The following is a 19,555-nucleotide window of genomic DNA, read 5'->3' as shown; positions in this document are numbered from 1 at the left end:
GTAGCGCACCTCTCTCCATGGTGATATCCACACTCCGGGTCGGGAAGGCAGTAATGCATTTACAAGCTGGTTGCCAACTGCCAGAAAACGTAGAAGAAGAAGGATGTGAGACTTGTTTTGTTTCCGGTTCTGCGGAAAACTTGCGCGAGTTTGTAGTTTTCACCAAAGTCTGTACATTTAATGGAAACACACAGGATTCGTATTTCTTTTAATGCGCATTTCACAGTGATTCGAATCACTTTTGGATGGAAACATAGCTACTGTTTCTGGAGAATTTTGCCACAATTAAAGGCTCAGTTTTAGAGTTGGTGAATAACACTGTAGTTTACATTTGTACATCAGAAACTGTTGGTGGTTGTCAGGTATGAGAGATACAGACGAGTTTGTTAAATTTAGCATCTATTTAGTCTACTATAAATTAGTTGATAGAAGATTTAATAAGTGATGGAAACTGATACAGCAGCCAAAAAGATCACCTACAAAGTAATACAGTTGACGTCAGGATATAAATACTCAGATTATCTGTACAGTTGCATATTCTGATAAGTATTAATATAGAAAGTGTTTCTCTTTTTTGTTTGCTTGTTTGTTTTTTCTTCAATGTGAAATATCCAAAAGATTTTGGAGCGATCTGGAAACGCACCTCTTTGAAAACTCTAATTCAGTTTACTCCTTTGACCTCAGGGATAGTATTTGTTATTATGATGATCCAGATAAAAGTTTTCTTCAATATCTAATTAATGTTGTTATTAAAAATGCTAGACTTTTTATTCATAAGCAGAGGTGATCAAAGTCACCTCCTGAATTTTTACCGTTTTCTCATAGTATTCAAGGCTCCTCTTACGTTGTTCAGTTTGTTAGGAAAGAAACAGAATACCAAGCTTTTGGAAAATTGTGCAATTTTGCCTCCAAATCCTCTGACTGCACAACTTCCCTTCTCTGTGAGCTTCTATCTTCTTTTTGTCTGTTTTTGTTTTATGGTTTAATATGTGCTGTTATTAACTACCTGATGTTTTGTACATGTTGTTTTTCTCACTGGAAAAAAAAAAAGACATAAAAAAAGGCGATTGAAAGATGAACGATTCACAATAGAATAGTAATTTCCCGCCTCTACTGTGAAGGTGAAGGGTTCATCAGTGTCCTAGTTTCTATTGTTAGAACAAATGTCTCCGCCCAGCAGAGCTCAACTACGTCCACAGAAAGGATATATATACCCACATTCACAGCCTCTAACCATCATCAAAGCACCAAGACAGCACACCTGTAGAGAACTACAAAACCCCAAACAATCTTTTCTCAACAACCCAATCCATCCTCCAGGAAATTCAAATACTCAAGCCACAAGTCCAGCTCCAAAAACTGGTTCACATGAGAAATGGCCACCTCCTCATCTTCCCCAAAGACATCCCTCTCCTCTCACCTCTCTCTCACCTGCAGGCTGGCACGCCTGTCTGAACCCCCTACTAAACTTCTTGTCATCAAAGGCATCTACACAATCACACAGAGGAACAGGTCAAATCTGAACTGGAAAAACAAGGCATCAACATCACCACAATCCACAGAATCATCAGCAAAACCACCCAGCAGCCAACAACATTCATCAAGATCCACCTCACCAACCCAGACCAAGCAGCCAGCCGTCTCCACGAAGGCTTCTACATGGACTTGTTCCAGTACAGAGTGGAGAAGGCTCGGCCCCCACCCGCCATCAAACAATGCTACAAATGCCAACAATTCCACCCATTTCCACCAGCTGCACCAACCCAGTCGTCTGCCTGGGATGTGGAGAAAACCACCACCACAAATCCTGCACCAACTATGGTGGAGAACACTGCCACCTCCAAGTCCTGTCCTGTCTACCTTTCATACATAATCCCATCAAACAAAAAGCCACAATCCACCAGACCCTCAGTGAGAAAACCCTCCACTACCACCAAACCCCCCAGCCTGCACCTGAATGACCATACCCACCTCACTCATCTCTGTGATGACCTCAAAAAACTCGCCATGGATGACAGGAAAATAGAGGAAGTATTAAAAAGCATCAGGAAACACACACTCTTCAGTATATGACCCCACCTCCCCACTCTAACAAAGAGCAATATTTCTGTCTATATTTTCTATCATTCTTCATAATGAATCTCAACACCTTCCTTCACATAAACATCAGAGGAATAAGAGGAAGCAAAGAAGAACCCATCCAACTACTCAACGACAACAACATCTCTGTGGCTTCAATAAATGAAACTATGCTCACAACCACCTCCCGACTTCAGATCCCCAGCTGCCAAAATGACAATCCATTCACATCATCCCATCACAGTCACCAGCACCTATATCCATCAACAGGCAGCACAGACATCCTGGACCTGATTATCTGCACTCCTGACCTGGCTATGAAACTTCATAACTTTACCACCACAAACCATCTCTCCAGTGACCATCTGCTTATTCTCACTATAGTCTCCTTTAAACTACAAGCAACTCAGAGAAAAAAATACAACTACAGAACAGCAAACTGGGAAACATTCAGAACAAACATAGAAGAAAAACCAAAGGGACCACTCTCATTACCATCCCCGAAGGTCTGGACCACCAAGCAACTAACCTAAGTCAACTTCTCATCCAAGCCAGAGAGGAAACAATACCCCAAACATCTGCCAAAGCACCGGCACAGACACTACCCACTAATTCATCAGGTTCAGATTACCCCACATCAAAACAGAAATCAACAGACTCCAAAGCACTATTAAAATACAACTTTCCCTTCACTGACAGAAAACTTGGAAAACATTCTACAGGAAACTCAACCAAGATACAAACCCCCGGACTTTCTGGCAAAAAATAAAGAGCATAAATGGAGATCCACCAAAAAAACAACACACCACCACTCAAATCCCTGGGCACAGTCATCACTGACAATAAAGACAAAGCTACATTCTTCCGTAATCATCTTGGAAACATCCATTCATGCCCAGATGACCCACATTTTGACCAGACATGGAAAACTATAGTCGATCAAGAAACTGCACAGCATGACAGAAAACAGACACCCACAGCCAACCACAATACAGAGCACCATCACTTCACAAAACCAGTCACCACTCAAGAACACTATGAACTGTGGGTAATTTCCTCACTGTAAGTCCGCATCGATGCTGACCTATGGTACAGGGGCATAAAGGGCTCACTCACTGACTCACTGACTTAACAATCTGACAATAGGACAGCCCTCACACACTCATGCACTTCACATGAACGCGCCTCTAAGTCAGTGAGTCTCTAAGGGATCGGATTGGAATTGGGCCGTCCTCTTAAGTAGCCTTTCATCACTTGCGTAAATTATAACAATTAATGTGGTTTCACAAAATGAACAAAATTAAGGAAAATCATGCTGTTGGCCTGTGAGCTGTGTTAATGCAGTATGATGTGATGTTACCCTAAAATTAGCTGTGGATTATTAATCTGTTGTCGTTTGATGGCTAAGACATAAATTCTAACCACTGAAACTGCCAAAAATAAGTGTCATGCAAATAAATTCAGGCTTTTTTTTCAGAATGGGAAAGGTTAATGTTATAATTATTACTTATTATAATAATAGTAATAATGTTGATAATAATGATTAATTAATTAAAAAAATGTATTCATTTAATGATAATAAAAACTAATAGCACATTGCTCTTTAAGGATGATGTGGGTGGCTCTTAAAAGAGCCTTTTAGTGAGTAGTTTGTTGATGAGACTGATGACAGCTCACTTCTTCTTGGCTGCTGCTTTCTTGACTTTGGGCTTGGCTGCCTTCTTTGCGGGGGCTTTCTTGGCTGCAGGGGCCTTTTTGGCCACCTTCTTGGGGCTCTTGGTGGCCTTTTTCGGGCTCTTTGCAGCCTTCTTGGGGCTCTTGGCTGCTTTCTTGGCCGTTGCGGGTTTCTTGGACTTCTTGGGAGACTTCTTAGCGGCTGCTGGCTTCTTAGCTGCCGCTGTCTTGGGCTTTTTGGGCGCTGCGGGCTTCTTGGCTTTAGAAGCGGCTTTCTTGGCCGGTTTCTTGACCTTCTTCGGTTCGGCAGCCTTCTTGCTCATCTTGAAGGAGCCGGAGGCCCCGGTCCCTTTGGTCTGGACCAGAGAGCCCTTAGCCACCAGGGCCTTGATGGCGGTGTTGACGCGGGACTTATTCTTGTCCACATCGTAGCCTCCGGCAGCCAGAGCCTTCTTGAGAGCGGCCGCAGACACGCCGCTCCGCTCCTTGGATGCGGCCACAGTTTTCAGGATGAGCTCGCCGACGCTGGGACCGGTCTTTTTCGGTCTAGGCGCCTTCTTCTTGGCGGCTTTGGCCGGCGCGGCGGCCGGAGATGGAGCTGGAGCTGTCTCTGCCATCTTGTTCTTGCCGAGTAACACACGAGAGTGTCTGACTGGACTGTTGAAAGCTCCGAGCAGGAGGCTGTCCTTAAACACACCGTGAGAACCGTGGAGACTCAACCCAGCCCGTGGCTCCTCTGTGCAGTGTGAAAGCTGGAGCACTTGTGTTTTCTCTTGACTGAGAAAAGGTGAAAAACTAAATGTGGGACAAGTGCTGAAGGCTGACAGTGAAGGGAGCCGATAGCGGACTTGTGTCTCTTCATATTCAAGTCATGTAGAGCTCTGATGCTCTCTGCATTTTGTCTGTGGAGCCTCCAAACCTCACCTATTCACCGCCGTGGCCAGCACTGCTCAGCGGCTTTTCCCACTCATTTCTCTCCTAAAATGACTTCAAATGCATCACAGCTCCATCAAAGCCGTTTTCCAGCAGCCCACATGTTTGTTCAAGGACTCAGTGTAAAAACAACCATCTGCTGTTGATGACTTCGGAATAAACTGAAGTTATTCTGGTCGCAGCAAACACACTGATGATGGCCGCCGTTTAGTCAGACTTGTATTAGAGCTGCTGTGACCGTGAACATGTCCTCATTATTATTATTATTATTATTATTATTACTACTAAATTTTAAAGGACTCACTTCCAAATGAGCTGTGTAACAGAACACACACGTTTTTAATAATAGAAATAAATGAATACATTTATGGTAGCAGAAAAAAGTATGCGTGCACAAGCACCCTGGACAGGTTCCTCATACAGAGGGCCATGTACTGTGTGTGATTATATGTTAAATACATGCTCTCATCCCCATTCCTCTTTGTCCACTTGTGGTGCAGTGTCTGCCCCTTTTTGGTTTGAATTGTTGCAGTCTGAGCTGGTTGACACACTGTAACTGGATCAACAAGATTCAACATGTTGTGTGCATTTTATCTATCATACTGAGGTGAAGAAGTATCCTTATATTTAATATACTAATGTTGCACATTACAAAGATATATATATATATAACCTGGTGAATCCATCACGTCAAAGATTCCTCAAAAATTTAAATGTATTTCACAAATGACCCAGTGATGCACTGAGATATCCTTAGTGACCAACATCAGTGCAATCAACAAAACAAAACCTTTCTGCAGTGTGTTATAGGTCAGCTGCAAACCCAGACTCATCAGTCACATCAATAGCACAATTAGTTAAAGATAACAATAATAATAATAATAATAATAATAATAATAATAATAATACAATTAATAATAATAATAAACTTACTTTTTCTGTAGGCTACAAGTGATACAACAGCCTCAAGATGTTGAAAATACAGTCTAAATACCTCCAAACTACTGTGTGTACTTTTCTGAATGTGTCATAAATGGATTTCTGGTTGTCTTTTTTTGTGTTTGTTTGTTTTTTAACTTTTTAACTTTTAACTGTTTTAAACAGAATTTGTTTATTAATGCAGCAACATTCAAAATGGTTTACCAGCTTTATTCTAACTGTAGTGGATTTTAAAGTAGGCTACACATGTTGAGTGGAATACTATATAAATATGTAAGGGTTAATGCCAGACGAGGTGTCCATTATCCGACTTCGCGCCGGACGGTTCACGCCTCCGCGTCAATGATAATGGACACCTCGAAGGGCGTTAACCTGCTTATACCATGGTCACTTACCAAAGAAATGGATATTGAATATATTATTTATACTTTAATTTGTTTTACAGTTAAAATCATGAGTTTTTCACAAGCCACAGCTGAGCGGACTACTTAATCTCTGTAGTTCACAGGCGTTGCCATGGAAACCCGCTGTGGCCGCAGCGTAGAGAGCATAGCGACTCTGATCAGTGAAGGGAAGTGAGATGATGGCTAAATGTTAGGCTACGTGATATTATTCAGAAGATGATTATTTCAGAAAGCCAGTTACCGCTTGTGTGTTACAGACTCTGGTGGTCAGAGGATGATGTGCAAAAAAACCATTGAGATATTACTTTCATGATTCAGTGGAGTTCATTTATAGGCCCAAGAAAATTTGTTTCAAGTAATCAACATCCAAATAGTAGGCTAGTCAAAATCATTTTTAATTGCAACAAATAATTCATAAGCATATAGTAGTAGTCGAGATTAAATCATATAAACACATTAACAAATTAACGATTCCTATTTAAAATTAAATGCTACATTACCATTAATAGTGATCATTTGAAAGTGATATGGGTATGTCCATCATAGTGGCATTTGAAGGACGGAGATTGACAGATTGAGCACTGCTTGTTGCAAAACTGTATGGCTGCAGCCTGGAGCCTCCCGTCTCATGGCTCTCGTATCATGACCTCTCGTCTGGTGATAAAGAAGCCACGCCCCCCGAGCTTCTAAATTTCAGAATAAAAGCTCGCGCCTGACACTATAGTTATTTTAAACATAATATTGTATTTTGTAAAGCTCGCGCCTGACACTATAGTTGTTTTAAACGTAATATTATATTTTGTAATGTATTTTAGGAATCCTGGTAGATTTTCCTGGTAGAAAAGTTGTTTTAAACATATGACTGCAGCCTGTAACCTCTCGTCTCACGACTTCTCCTGTGTTATACATATGACTGCAGCCTGGAGCCTTTCGTCTCATGACCTCTCCTATTGTATTTTAGGAATCCTGGTTGAAAAGTTGTTTTATACATAGTATTGAATCCTCTTCGATGTACTGTTGCTTTGTGTTGCATTCACATGTTATCCTTTCATAAAATCATTTTATTTTTTATGTAAAGCACTTTGAGTTGCATTTTGTCTGAAATGTGCTATACAAATAAACTTGCCTCGCCTTGCCTCAGTGTTATTGTGTGTCTCAGCTTGCAGGCTCTGTAGATATCTGCATGGTACTGCTGCTTGTCCTGTTCATGTGTTAGTTGACACACACACATGCACACATACATGCACGCACATTCACACTACAGGATAAGCACTTGTCGTAACAATTTCCCTGTGATGTGTGAAAGGAATATATAATACATATATAAAATATATAAATAAAACGAGTCTTTTAAAGAATGCAGCTTTTTTTTTTATTTCTTCAGTCAAAACATCCAGACTGCAGCTGGCAGAACTGGCTGCAAAATCCAAGGTGGGGATCCTCAGAATGAATCCCCCGGAGCTCTCCCAACTTCCCACGTCCAACATAATCTGTGGGTATAGCAATAACAAAACAAAGGCATATTCATGTGCATGGTGTTAAGATTTGTTTTTTTGTTGCAGACACAAAGTCATTTTACCTAGTAACATTTGAACATTTGAATTCTGTTAAAAGTACAGTGTGAATACCTGGCATGCAGCTCTTAAATGTGCAGTTGCACTGAGCGCAGTTTTGTACAGAGTACATAACGTTAGGTATTAGCGAAAAAAAACGGTAAACGCTAACGTTTCTTCAAATAAAGATGTATGTGTTAACCCAAGGGACACGTAGTATCATCTTACGTTTAAAATGCAACGTTACAAACTATCCGGATGGTTAAAATTGTAAAGTTAAGAGTTTAACCGTTTTATTTTTTTAAATGGATAGTAAAAAAACTGGTCTCTTTGGGAATTTACCTGTAACGCCGCTGCCATCTTCTTCTTCTTCTCCTCTCGGTTTGATTTATTGGTGGCAAGAGTGTCAAGAAATCGCGAATTTGCATTTTTGACCCTGTAGACTTGCTGTTGTACACGCCCAAGTCATGACACGAGAGGTTCCAGTCTGCAGCCATACCCGTCTCGCTTGTTGGGACATTTGGAGACGACAAGATGTTGCTCCAGTCTCATCTCTCCTGCGCTGACGGAGCCCAATAAGCCTGCAGGCTGCTCTCAGACCGATGCCCCGTGATGGTCATGATCTGACGAGTTTCCAGGCCGGCGTCAGAGAGCCGACCTACAGCTGTGCTCCGGAGGCTGTTATCAAAATGATCAAATTCACCACAACGGCGCCGGAAGCGGGGGGGGGGGGGGGGGGCACTTTTACCCTCCTGCCACATTATTTTTTAAGCCGAATCAAAGGTCCCTATATTACATTACTTATGGTAAAAAAGACTTTCACTCTTCACATCCACTCATCTCCACTAACCCTGGCACCATATTGTAAGAACTCCCCAGTTATAAAAAATAGAAATAAATCAAAAAGCGAGCCAAATTGTAGGCCTATCAGTTCAAAGTGTTCAGGTTTCATGCAAACACTGTTAAGAAATAAACTGTTTGCTTTTTTCCTCCCAAGATAAAGTTCGTTATTAAATACATTATCTGACTCTTATCTGTCTTTCTTCACCATATTTTTAATGAGAGAGGAGGAGCGTGTAACTTGCTGCAAACCCACCCAGATTCATTTGCACCACTCCCCTGTCTGTTGTACTGAAACACAATATAGAAACCCAACACAACCACAACACATTTTAGATATTTAAAGGATTTCCCTCATTGTGTTATTTGATTATTTTAATTATTGATTTTAAGATGGGGCAACTGAAAAGTTCCTAGACTTTGTTTTATAGTTTTTGTCCTATTGTTATTGATATCCTGCAGTCTTAATGTTTTTTTTTTTGTTTTTTTTTTTAAACTAGTTAGGGTTAAAGGAAAATAGAGGGGAACAAATGGGGAAAAAAAGAAAAAAGGAAAAAAGAGGGAAAAAAAGGTTGAAAATTATTTTTATATTGCATGGTGAGCAGAGTGAACAGATTGTGATGGTGTCATGGTGATTGATTAACCCTTTACTCTCCTTTCCCCTCCCCACTCCCATGGAGCAACCGGGACTGAAGAGGACGGCTATCCTGAACGGTCCCTACAAGTGCCAAGATCTTCTGTCTGTCTTTAACCATGTGTTGAAGTGCATCAGTGTGTGATGTACTGCAAACTGACTAGTTTTCACAGTGCAGCAGTAAAGACAAACCTTCAGGGAGGAATCTTTGACAGAACACAGTGTCTGTCAGGTCGACCTGTTGTTATTTCAGTCCAACTGAATCAGTGTGCATGATATTTACTCCATCTCACTGCCAAACAGTGTTTCTATGTCAGGAGGCTCCTCTTTGTTACACAAATCTTCTCTTCTAAAACTAACATTGGAATGTGGACAGGAAGGATCCCAAATTGGGATATTCTTTCACAAAGTTTAGTCTTAATACATTGTTTAATTTTACATTTAAACTGCACACATTTCAACAATTTACAGCACTGGAAATGTATTTAAAAAAGCTGCGGATGACGTAAAGGTGAGTCAAGTTTGAATAATAGAAGCTTATTTTCCAGTGCAACATCATTTTAGTAAGCATTTGGTTGACTGTTTTTCTATTATCTTAGATGTAAATATTGCACATTTCTTTCAGAAACATACTAAAAACAAGCCCCGCTGCTTGCCAAGGAAAAATAAATAAAAATCAGATAAGAGTCGTAATTAATTGAGCAAGCTAACATAAACTTGATTTCACTTTAGCTCATATACAAAACAACAGTGGTGAAACAAGTAGGCTCCTCTTCTCCGGCCACTGAGTCAAGCAGTCTGTGTGCATGAGTAAGCCTCAGTGCATGACGTGTCCAGATGTAAACAAACCAACGTGTAGGATGAGGAACTACAGTGGTAAACAATAGTCTCAAGTTGATCGTTTATGTTACTTATCCTCAAATGAAGCGATGTACTTCTCTGCCTCCGACACCTCCTGGAAAAAAGCTGATCGGAACCACTGATCAGTCTGATGGTAGCTGGATAGATTAAGAAGGCTTGCATACCCAGGACACGGGCTCTGTTTATCACCGGGTAGCAGGGTCATCTGCGCTTCATAGTGTGGTCGCTGAAGTCCGCGGTGAAGAGGATGGTGCGGCCGGCGATCTCCACTGGGTTCTTCCTGGACTCCTTCAGGATGCGGTCGCTTTCCAAGAAATGAAGACATTTGAAGATCAGGACTCGAGCAGCAGATGAATGCTCTTGCTGGCGTCCCATGCAATGTGCTCTCATGATCTAAGGAGGATTATTAACGGGGGGCTGGGAACCACTTGGGGATGTTAGCAGAAAAGTAGGCTAATGCATTGTCCTTCTCCTCACCCTCTTTGAGGAATAACACCTGCAGGTTATTCCTCCTGTCTCTGTCCTCCATATCCGTAACTTTAGCTTCAAGTTGATTCCTCAATTCACTGTTTTGAGCGGCCGTTGTTTCCACTTTCTGTAAGCGCTCCTGCATCTTTGACGTAATTGCACGCTGGGTTTTAATTTCTTCATCGTGTTTGGTTAAGGTTGCTTGCATTGTTACCAGCTTAGACTCCAAGCGATCGAATCTTTCATTGGTATTTTTCTCGGCTAAGTTGAAATATCTTTGTAGTGTGGCTTTGAGAGACGCCATTGTCAGTTGGCTGTCATTAGTCTCCACCGGATCCATTTGTTTGTTTGTCGTTTTCTCTTTCTTGCCACGTGATTGCGTTGTTGTCATTGCCACATCAAACAATGAAACTTGTTAAATTTACCACTGTTAAAGCTAAGTGGAGTCTGTTTCGTCAACAATAGAAGGTTTGCTCAAACAATTGCGGGGGAGAGGAGCTGAGTTTCCCTACTCTGCCATCTTGGTGACCTACCACAAAAAAACATATTACCCTTCTAAACTGCCCTTTTTAAATGTCTAAATGGCATGGTTAAAAACAAAGAGAAAAACAACATGTACAAAACATCAGGTACTTAATAACAGCACATATAGAAATATAAAACCAAAAATGTATGACATGAGTATATTCAAAATGTATGAATAACAGCATTTTAAGACTATTGCGTAAAATAAAACAAACATACTACAACAACAACAACAACAACAGAGACAAAACGAAGACGCAAGCTCACAGAGAAAAGTGTATCTGTTAGTGGCCCGCTGAGCCAGTAGTTATGTTCCAGGTTTTGCCACATACCCTAGAAGGTGCATAAGTAGTGTTAATTGCCACACACCTGTGTTTGCCACACAGAGCATGTTTGTTGCACAGAGAGGTGAAGAGAGCTGAGAAGCACAAAGTAAGTTCTAATTGTTTGCCATACTGTCTGCTTGGTTTTATATTTGGTATGACATTCATGTGAAGTGTGTTTCTGTTCAGTGCAGTTTGGTTCGTGTTCCTGTTACCATTTACTACTTGTATGAGGAGAGTTTGCACCCTTGGAAGGCGAAGCGAGGTAGGCTATGTGGCATTACTGGCATGTTTTGTTGTATTTGTGTGCCCCTAGTTTCAGTTTAATTATGTGCAATATTGCAATGTTTTAGGGTTGACTGTATAATAATAAAATGTGTGTGTTTTTAAAGAAAATGTTAACTATGTGTTTGGGTAAAATGTGAGACGTTTTAATATGTGCAAATATTATTAACATTTTGTTATATGTGTTTTTAGTTTCACGGTGCTCGATGGATGAATACAGTTTTTGCACCAGTCGAACTCTACGCTGTTTTATTGATGCCAAGGGCTGCTACAGTATCCACTCAGAGGAAAAATTGCACAACTTTCCAAAAGCTTGGTATTCGTTTTTGTTTCCTAACGAACTGGGTGATGTAAGAGGAGCCTTCAAAAAAAATTCTAAAAATTCAGGAGGCGACTTTGATCATCTCTGCTTATGAATAAAAAGTTTAGCATTTCGAATAAATTGAAGAATACTTTTATCTGGATCATCGTAATAACAAATAACATCACTGAGGTTTGAGGAGTAAACTGAATTAGAGTTTTCAAAGAGGTGAGATTCCACATTGCTCCAAAGTCTTTTGGACTTTTCATATTGAAGAAAAACAACCAAACAAAATCTATTAATACTTATCAGAATATACAACTGTACAGTTAATCTGAGTCTTTATCAATCAATCAATCAATTTTATTTATAAAGCCCAATATCACATATCACAATTTGCCTCACAAGGCTTTACAGCATACAACATCCCTCTGTCCTTAGGACCCTATCCTGACGTCAACTGTATTACTTTGTAGATGATCTTTTTGGCTGCTGTATCAGTTTCCATCACTTCTATCAACTAATTTATAGTAGACTAAATATATGCTAAATGTAACAAACTCATCTGTATTTCTCATACCTGACAACCACCAACAGTTTCTGATGTACAAATGTAAACTACAGTGTTATTCAACTGAAAACAGATTGTGTTGTGTGATTTGGGAGAGGTGGATAATGAGGGCTGAACTCATTAGACAACATTAGATGATTCAACAAAACCCTGAAATATTCTGAATGTTCACATGATGAAAAACTAGAATGGGTGTTTAATTTTGTGGTGTGTAAGTTTATAGATTTCTCTCAATATGAAAGTCACAGAATGTTATATTGATGGCATTAGTTTAATTTTCTAGGATCATTAGATCTGTAACAATACACAGAAATATAGACATAAAACATGCTGCTTATTTTATACCTCATTTTTTTTAATGTTTGAATTCAGTTGCAAACACATGGTCAATAATACATCGTATTCATCTTGGGACAGTCTTCAGATAAAGTGGGTGGCTCTTAAAAGAGCCGTTGGTCTATTATTAGAGGCAGCAGAACTGTCTACTTGGAGCTGGTGTACTTGGTGACGGCCTTGGTGCCCTCAGACACGGCGTGCTTGGCCAGCTCACCGGGCAGCAGCAGGCGGACGGCGGTCTGGATCTCCCTGGAAGTGATGGTGGAGCGCTTGTTGTAGTGAGCCAGACGGGAGGCCTCACCGGCGATGCGCTCAAAGATGTCGCTCACAAACGAGTTCATGATGCCCATAGCCTTGGACGAGATGCCGGTGTCGGGGTGGACCTGCTTCAGCACCTTGTACACGTAAATGGCGTAGCTCTCCCTCCTGGTCCTCCTCTTTTTCTTGCCGGTCTTACTGACGCTCTTAGACACAGCTTTCTTTGAGCCCTTCTTGGGCGCTTTGACGGTGGTTTCAGGCATGATCAGGACGCTACGTTTCTTCCAAAACGAATGACGGTTACTACTGCAGAGCGGTGCATTTATATCCACCTATGCAAATAATACTGTGCTGTTGCTCGCACTGGATTGGTCAGCTTCTGAAGCTGGGAAACAATACAGTGGGTGTGTGAGGGGAGAAAGAAGAAAGAAAATCAAGTTATTTAAAACGTAAAAAAAAATAGTTGGCGTTGGGTTAATTATTATATATTATATGAAACGACCATATGCAAGGTATTTGTGGTTTGTGGTGACACACATTGCCAATATTTTATGACAACTCATTATAATATAAGTCAGTGAAGTAACGAAAATAAATTAGGATCTACTTCAAAAAAAAAAAAAAAAAAACAACTTTTAAATGATGGGAAAATAAAATGTGAAATGTTACTCTCAAAAGTATCCCCATTCAAAAGTTTGTATGTCTTTCTAAGGTGTAATGAGGAAATATTTTTGATAATCTTTTATATTTAAAATCTGGGAGCCAATAGAAGCCTCCCATTACTACCCAGTTGTGTGTGCATATTGTATGATGTGTATGAGCTTTTAGTGTAGCTCCATATTTGTGCTTTCAGTCAGAGTAAAAACTCTTGGAGCTCAGAAAGTCACAACATGGTTAAATCTGATAAGCATGATGAAGTTTCATCTTGTCTGTCCCAAACCTCCAAGTTTCCACTGTGTGGGTGGAGCAATGGGTCTGTGAGAGCTTTAAAACAAAGAAGAAATGTTCACACTTAAAGTCATTTAAATTGAATTCTAAAGCAAAATTATAAGATGAAAACCACATAGAAAAAAATTAAACCAAATGGGAGACTAAAAAGAAAAACAAACAAAAAAGTAAAAGTTGTCATCTTCTGTTGAAGAAAAGGCAAGGAGCAAAAAAAAAAAAATAAAAAAAAAAATATAGAAATAAAAATATCACTGCCATGATACATAGTTTTTATATTTATGAAAACCATTAAAGACTGAATTAGTCCATGTGAAAAACATTGCAAGGCTGCATGCTTTGGTAAATACATGAAGATTACTGTGTGTCATGTTAACACCATGAAACAGTTTTTAACATACTATGGAAACCCATTTCCACCACTGTGATTTCTTTATAGAAGTTATGAGAATTTCCTTTTTTTTTTATTAATATGTTTTAGTATCTTAAAATAATAAGCTGGTATCTTTAAACAAAAAACAAAAAAAAAAAAAAAAAAAAAAAAAATCTGAAACCTTCAATGAATGACTGTGATTCAAAGTTGAATCTGTTAATTTACACAAATCACAAAAACGAAAGAAATAACACATAACTGATTTCACCACACTCTTTAAATACGTTCACTAACAGTATATAATCAAATACAATCATAGCTGACAGGAGAAGAAACATTTGGAATATCCACAATTATCGTGAACTATATAAATATTTCCCTTCTCCTGATCCAGTAAATGTTCTGTCTTCTATAATGTAATGACGATATTTCAACTTTATCTACATAATCCCATATTCTATTTTATAAAGGTGAGTCATGTCAGTGCCTTCTGCACATGTATTTCCTTACATACAATATTGTTTGCTAATAATACAAAACTTACAATAAATACATTCAAGCATGTAGTTACACAATGATAAATACACAAATTATTGAGTACGTTACACTTAGCAAAGATACTGAAGTGTTACATCATGTTTTGACAGTCTGGATATTTCCAAAATTTAAAAAACAAGAAGTTGACTGAAATTCTGACCGTGTCATCAAGAATTATTGTGTCACAAATACTAAATCTAATGTGTGAAGTGTTGATATCAGTGAGAAGTGGGGTCAGTATACATTGATTAACTGTCACTATACTTAGGTGGTGTCTTACTTCAATTTATTTTAAGAGGATGATGGCGACTAAGTAAATCAGTGATGTTTCCCTCCTGGTCTCAATTGATTATAGGGACAGAAAATTATGCATGAAATAAAAACATTTAATAAAAGGGAGCATGTTGGATTACATTAACTGCTTAATGGAAGAGACTTGCAAAATGTTATTTAGGCTGTAGAGGAAGATCCACTATATAGTTAATTATTATTGATGTGTTGTGAGTACAGGAGTGAGCTCTTGAGTGAGGAGTGAGGTGGCTCTTAAAAGAGCCGTTGTGCTTTATGGAGCAGCAGCAGAGTTTAAGCTCTCTCTCCGCGGATGCGACGGGCCAGCTGGATGTCTTTGGGCATGATGGTGACTCTCTTGGCGTGGATGGCGCACAGGTTGGTGTCCTCAAACAGGCCCACCAGGTAAGCCTCACTGGCCTCCTGCAGAGCCATGACAGCGGAGCTCTGGAAGCGCAGGTCGGTCTTGAAGTCCTGAGCGATTTCTCGGACCAGGCGCTGGAAGGGCAGCTTGCGGATGAGCAGCTCCGTGGATTTCTGGTAGCGACGGATCTCTCTGAGAGCCACGGTACCGGGCCTGTAACGGTGAGGCTTCTTCACGCCGCCGGTGGCCGGAGCGCTCTTACGGGCAGCCTTGGTGGCCAGCTGCTTCCTCGGGGCTTTGCCTCCGGTGGATTTACGAGCGGTCTGCTTGGTTCTTGCCATGACTTCTCCTTTCGCTGATCAAGATATTAACGCAATGTTACGGGGAGACACGCTGCTTTTCAACTCTGAGACTGGCTGTAAAATTGTGACGTTGCTTCAGACCTCCGGCTCCTGATTGGTGAGGGACTCCTACGGAGCTCAGCACCGCCTGAAGGAGCGACCCACCGCCCGAGACTCCGCTGCTTATTGGCTGGAAATCCTTTCAAAAGGTCCGCCAAAATTCAGGCTGGGCCGCCCTCTGCTGCTCTGATGAAGCCTCTTTTCTGGTTGGTCTGGCAGGAACCGTCCCGCGCTCTGTGGATATATAGAGGAGAGTTTCAGCTGCTGAGGGAACACTTCTCTTTGTCCCGACTTTAGAGAGCATCTGAAAAATGAGTGGCCGCGGAAAAACCGGTGGCAAAGCCAGAGCCAAGGCAAAGACCCGCTCCTCCCGTGCTGGACTCCAGTTCCCAGTCGGCCGTGTCCACAGGCTGCTGCGCAAAGGAAACTATGCGGAGCGTGTCGGTGCCGGCGCCCCCGTCTACCTGGCGGCTGTGCTGGAGTACCTGACCGCTGAGATCCTGGAGTTGGCTGGAAACGCTGCCCGCGACAACAAGAAGACCCGTATCATCCCTCGTCACCTGCAGCTGGCTGTCCGCAACGACGAGGAGCTCAACAAGCTGTTGGGCGGAGTGACCATCGCTCAGGGCGGCGTGCTGCCCAACATCCAGGCTGTTCTGCTGCCCAAGAAGACCGAGAAGGCCGCCAAGTCCAAGTAAACCTGGACACTCTTTGGCTGCTGGAAACTAGCCCCCAAAAAAGCTCTTTTAAGAGCCACGCACTCCCCTCATAAAGAGCTCTGCTTCTCATGTTGCAAATGTAAGAAACTATTTAAAATTAACGTATTTTTATCTAATGTTCTGTTATAATCTTTGACAATGGAAAAACACAATTATCCCAGATATAGATGTGTTGAAAAAGCAGTCCCGTGATAATGGTGTCAAAGTAAGAATAAACTAACAACTAAAAGAGATCATAAAGGGGCATAAAACGCTTCAAAAGTAGTTAACCTTTCTGAAATAATCCCCAGAGGATCTGAACAGTTGAAGTAATTCAAACTGACTAGAAATACAGAAGGCAAAGATACAGAGTCAGAGAGAGATGCTACCAGACACAAGATGGAGGCAGCTAATGACCAAATAGCCTACTGAACGAATCTCAAAGGACATAAAGCACAAAAGTGTACAAACAGTAAGCTGTGGGTGGCCTGGCAAAAACTATGCACAGGGCATATTAATTTCAATTAAGCAATATCACACGAGAGGGAGTGATGTTGTACTGTGATATCGTCACAGAAATAAGAGGCTCCTCATCGGCCTCGTGCCTACGACCGAATCGCAGCCGTGACGATATCACAGTACAACATCACTCCCTCTTGTGTGATATTGCTTAATTATCTGCACATTTCCATTAATTGTGCAGCCGGTGAAATAAGTTTCTGGTTACTGCATGGTGGACTGTCGCTTCACAGGCACAGCCGACTCTGCCTTCTGATCTGACAGTATCAGTATTTCAAAAGATCACAGTACTTACAGAACTGGTCAATTAGGACAACTTTCATAAAGCAACTCAACTATAAACTTATGAAGTTTAGTTGTTAATCATTGTTGTCCTGTTGTTGTCAGTCAATAAATCACCTCACACCTCTGTTTCTACACGGAATTGTATTCCAGTAGAGTAAATGCCACTGAAGCTGATTTTTCAAACTTTTTTGCCAATCTAAAGCTTCCTCAATTAGACAGTGCATCACGAGATGATGGATGCTCCAATTTCTAAAAGTGACGTCTTGAATGCTATTCAGGCCTTCCCCTCTGGAAAAGCAGCTGGCCCAGAAGGCTTTGGCTGTGAGTTTTACAAAGCATTCCATGAAAAAGTTGTCCCTTTCATGCTTAGGATGGTGAATGACTCCATGAGAAATAAGAGGCTCCTCAGCTCATTGTATGCAGCAAATATTTGTTTGCTTCTAAAAAAGGGAAAGGAAGAGTCTGACCCTGCAAGTTATAGGCCTATTGCTCTTTTAAACTGTGATCAGAAAGTAATAACTTAAGTTCTAGCTAAAAGATTGGGTAATCATATTTCAACAATTGGTGAAATACTTCACGGTGTGAAGTTTTGTGATGTTGAATATACGTGGATGATTTACTGATCTGTTTATCGGACCCAGTAGTCTCTGTTCCCGACCTCCTGACCTACATTAAATCATTAAGAAGACTGTCAGAATTACAATCAACTGGGAAAAATTGTGAGTTTATGCCTTTGAAGAATAATTTGTGTCCTGTATTCTTGAAATCTTTGCCATTTAAATTACTCGCTACCCACATTAAATAAACCCCCTTGCATTTCTAAAGCCCAGTTATAGAAGAATGCAAATAAATAAATAAATACACTGATTGATTAATATGTGTTTTGTCTGTGGGTGCGAACATGGTGACTTTGTCTCAGTCCATTTTCTTCCCTGTAAATCCATGTGATCATTGATTGATCACCCATATTTCAAAGTCATGAAATCAACCATACTTGATGTTGTTCGCTCGCAGTAGCTCCAAACAGCTTTATGAAACAGATTCTGATTCAGTGTGTTTGGTTAATTCAAGACAGGCTGTTATAATAAGACCTGGGGCCTGTATCACGAAGCAGGATTAATGTCTTAGCAAGGTAACTTCAGGGTTAACCCTGGGTTTTCGGTCTCACGAAGCCGGTTCAGTTCTTATCGGGGTAGATCACCATGGTAACTTTCTCTGAACGGCTATCCTGCTCCGGAGCAGGGTAAGTTGACTCCGCTGACAGAAATGCAGCCCAGTCATGATGGGAAGTTTAATTCATTTGATTGATTTTGATTTGAAAGTTTATTTTGAACATTAAAAAAGAAAAGAAAGCAACAACAACAGACAATGAAAAGATTGTTCAAAAAGGAGTGGAAAGAAGTCGAAATTTCATCCCACCCCTTCTTAAGAAAGAAACTGATCATTTGCGGACACTTAATAGCGCCATTAATTAGTGCCAACATTTCTTCTGTTGGAGGAAATGATCCCTGTTAAGGATAATGGGCCTAATTGACAGCTTTGCTGCTGGAAATGTGGAAAGTAGCCTATCATGTCTACACTTCATGGTGTTTGAGGGATTTTCCTTTTTGTTTTTAAAAGAGGGAGACTAGGTATATTTTTGCGCAGCTGTTAATTTCTAACACAGCTCAGTATCAGGATGATTTTATTCAGACTATCAATTTGGTGTTGATGATTTAATTGTGGCGTCAGCTTTAAGCTTTACTGTAGCATATATAACGTTATGACAAAGAAGACCAGTTTATCAGACGCAATGATGTTAGACGATAATTGTAATACACGCAATTCATCTGCGCAGCATTGATTTCATGGCATTCAAGGGTGTGATCAGTGTCAGATGTACAGGTACAGGTACTGTAGCTACTTGAACCAGTGATAAGTAATTTAACCTACACATCATTTTATTTGCTACCTTGTTTTGGTTTGATTTTTCCCTCCCTCTCCTCCTCTATTTCTTCCTTCCTGACCCGTTTTTTTTCTCTTCTCTATTATGTGATTTCATTGATGTTTTGACAGGGGAATTTCTTTGATAAGCTTTTAGTGGCTTCTAACCTCTCCGGCGCTTTTCTTTTTTTAATCTTGTAAATGTTATACTGTCTTTATTTAACATTATGTGCAAATA

General features: G+C 40.5%; 3 protein-coding genes, 1 long non-coding RNA gene and 1 pseudogene across 4 annotated transcripts; 2 read left to right on the top strand and 3 right to left on the bottom strand.

Annotated features, from left to right (window-relative positions):
- Nucleotides 1-3,683: 3,683 nt before the first annotated feature.
- On the bottom strand, nt 3,684-4,394 carry LOC144463607 (histone H1 pseudogene; annotated as a pseudogene).
- Nucleotides 4,395-11,256: 6,862 nt separating this feature from the next.
- On the top strand, nt 11,257-11,960 carry LOC117258646 (uncharacterized). The gene is made up of 3 exons (XR_004501777.2): nt 11,257-11,342; nt 11,423-11,498; nt 11,711-11,960. It is a non-coding gene; the product is annotated as an uncharacterized LOC117258646 (long non-coding RNA).
- A 764-nt stretch (nt 11,961-12,724) lies between these two features.
- LOC117254983 (histone H2B 1/2-like) lies at nt 12,725-13,291 on the bottom strand. Its single transcript, XM_033623486.2, has one exon. The coding sequence runs from the start codon at nt 13,245-13,247 to the stop codon at nt 12,873-12,875; it is 375 nt and encodes a 124-aa protein (XP_033479377.2). The 5' UTR covers nt 13,248-13,291; the 3' UTR covers nt 12,725-12,872.
- A 1,957-nt stretch (nt 13,292-15,248) lies between these two features.
- On the bottom strand, nt 15,249-16,116 carry LOC117262887 (histone H3). The gene has a single exon (XM_033636075.2). It carries the CDS (start codon nt 15,830-15,832, stop codon nt 15,422-15,424), a length of 411 nt encoding a protein of 136 aa, XP_033491966.2. The 5' UTR covers nt 15,833-16,116; the 3' UTR covers nt 15,249-15,421.
- Nucleotides 16,115-17,114, top strand: LOC144463485 (histone H2A-like). The gene has a single exon (XM_078168121.1). It carries the CDS (start codon nt 16,204-16,206, stop codon nt 16,588-16,590), a length of 387 nt encoding a protein of 128 aa, XP_078024247.1. The 5' UTR covers nt 16,115-16,203; the 3' UTR covers nt 16,591-17,114.
- Nucleotides 17,115-19,555: the final 2,441 nt, after the last annotated feature.

Source organism: Epinephelus lanceolatus, chromosome 5, assembly GCF_041903045.1.
Source record: "Epinephelus lanceolatus isolate andai-2023 chromosome 5, ASM4190304v1, whole genome shotgun sequence".
Taxonomy (NCBI): domain Eukaryota; kingdom Metazoa; phylum Chordata; class Actinopteri; order Perciformes; family Serranidae; genus Epinephelus; species Epinephelus lanceolatus.
The sequence above is the reverse complement of the archived record's forward strand: the minus strand, read 5'-3'. Positions and strand labels throughout refer to the sequence as shown.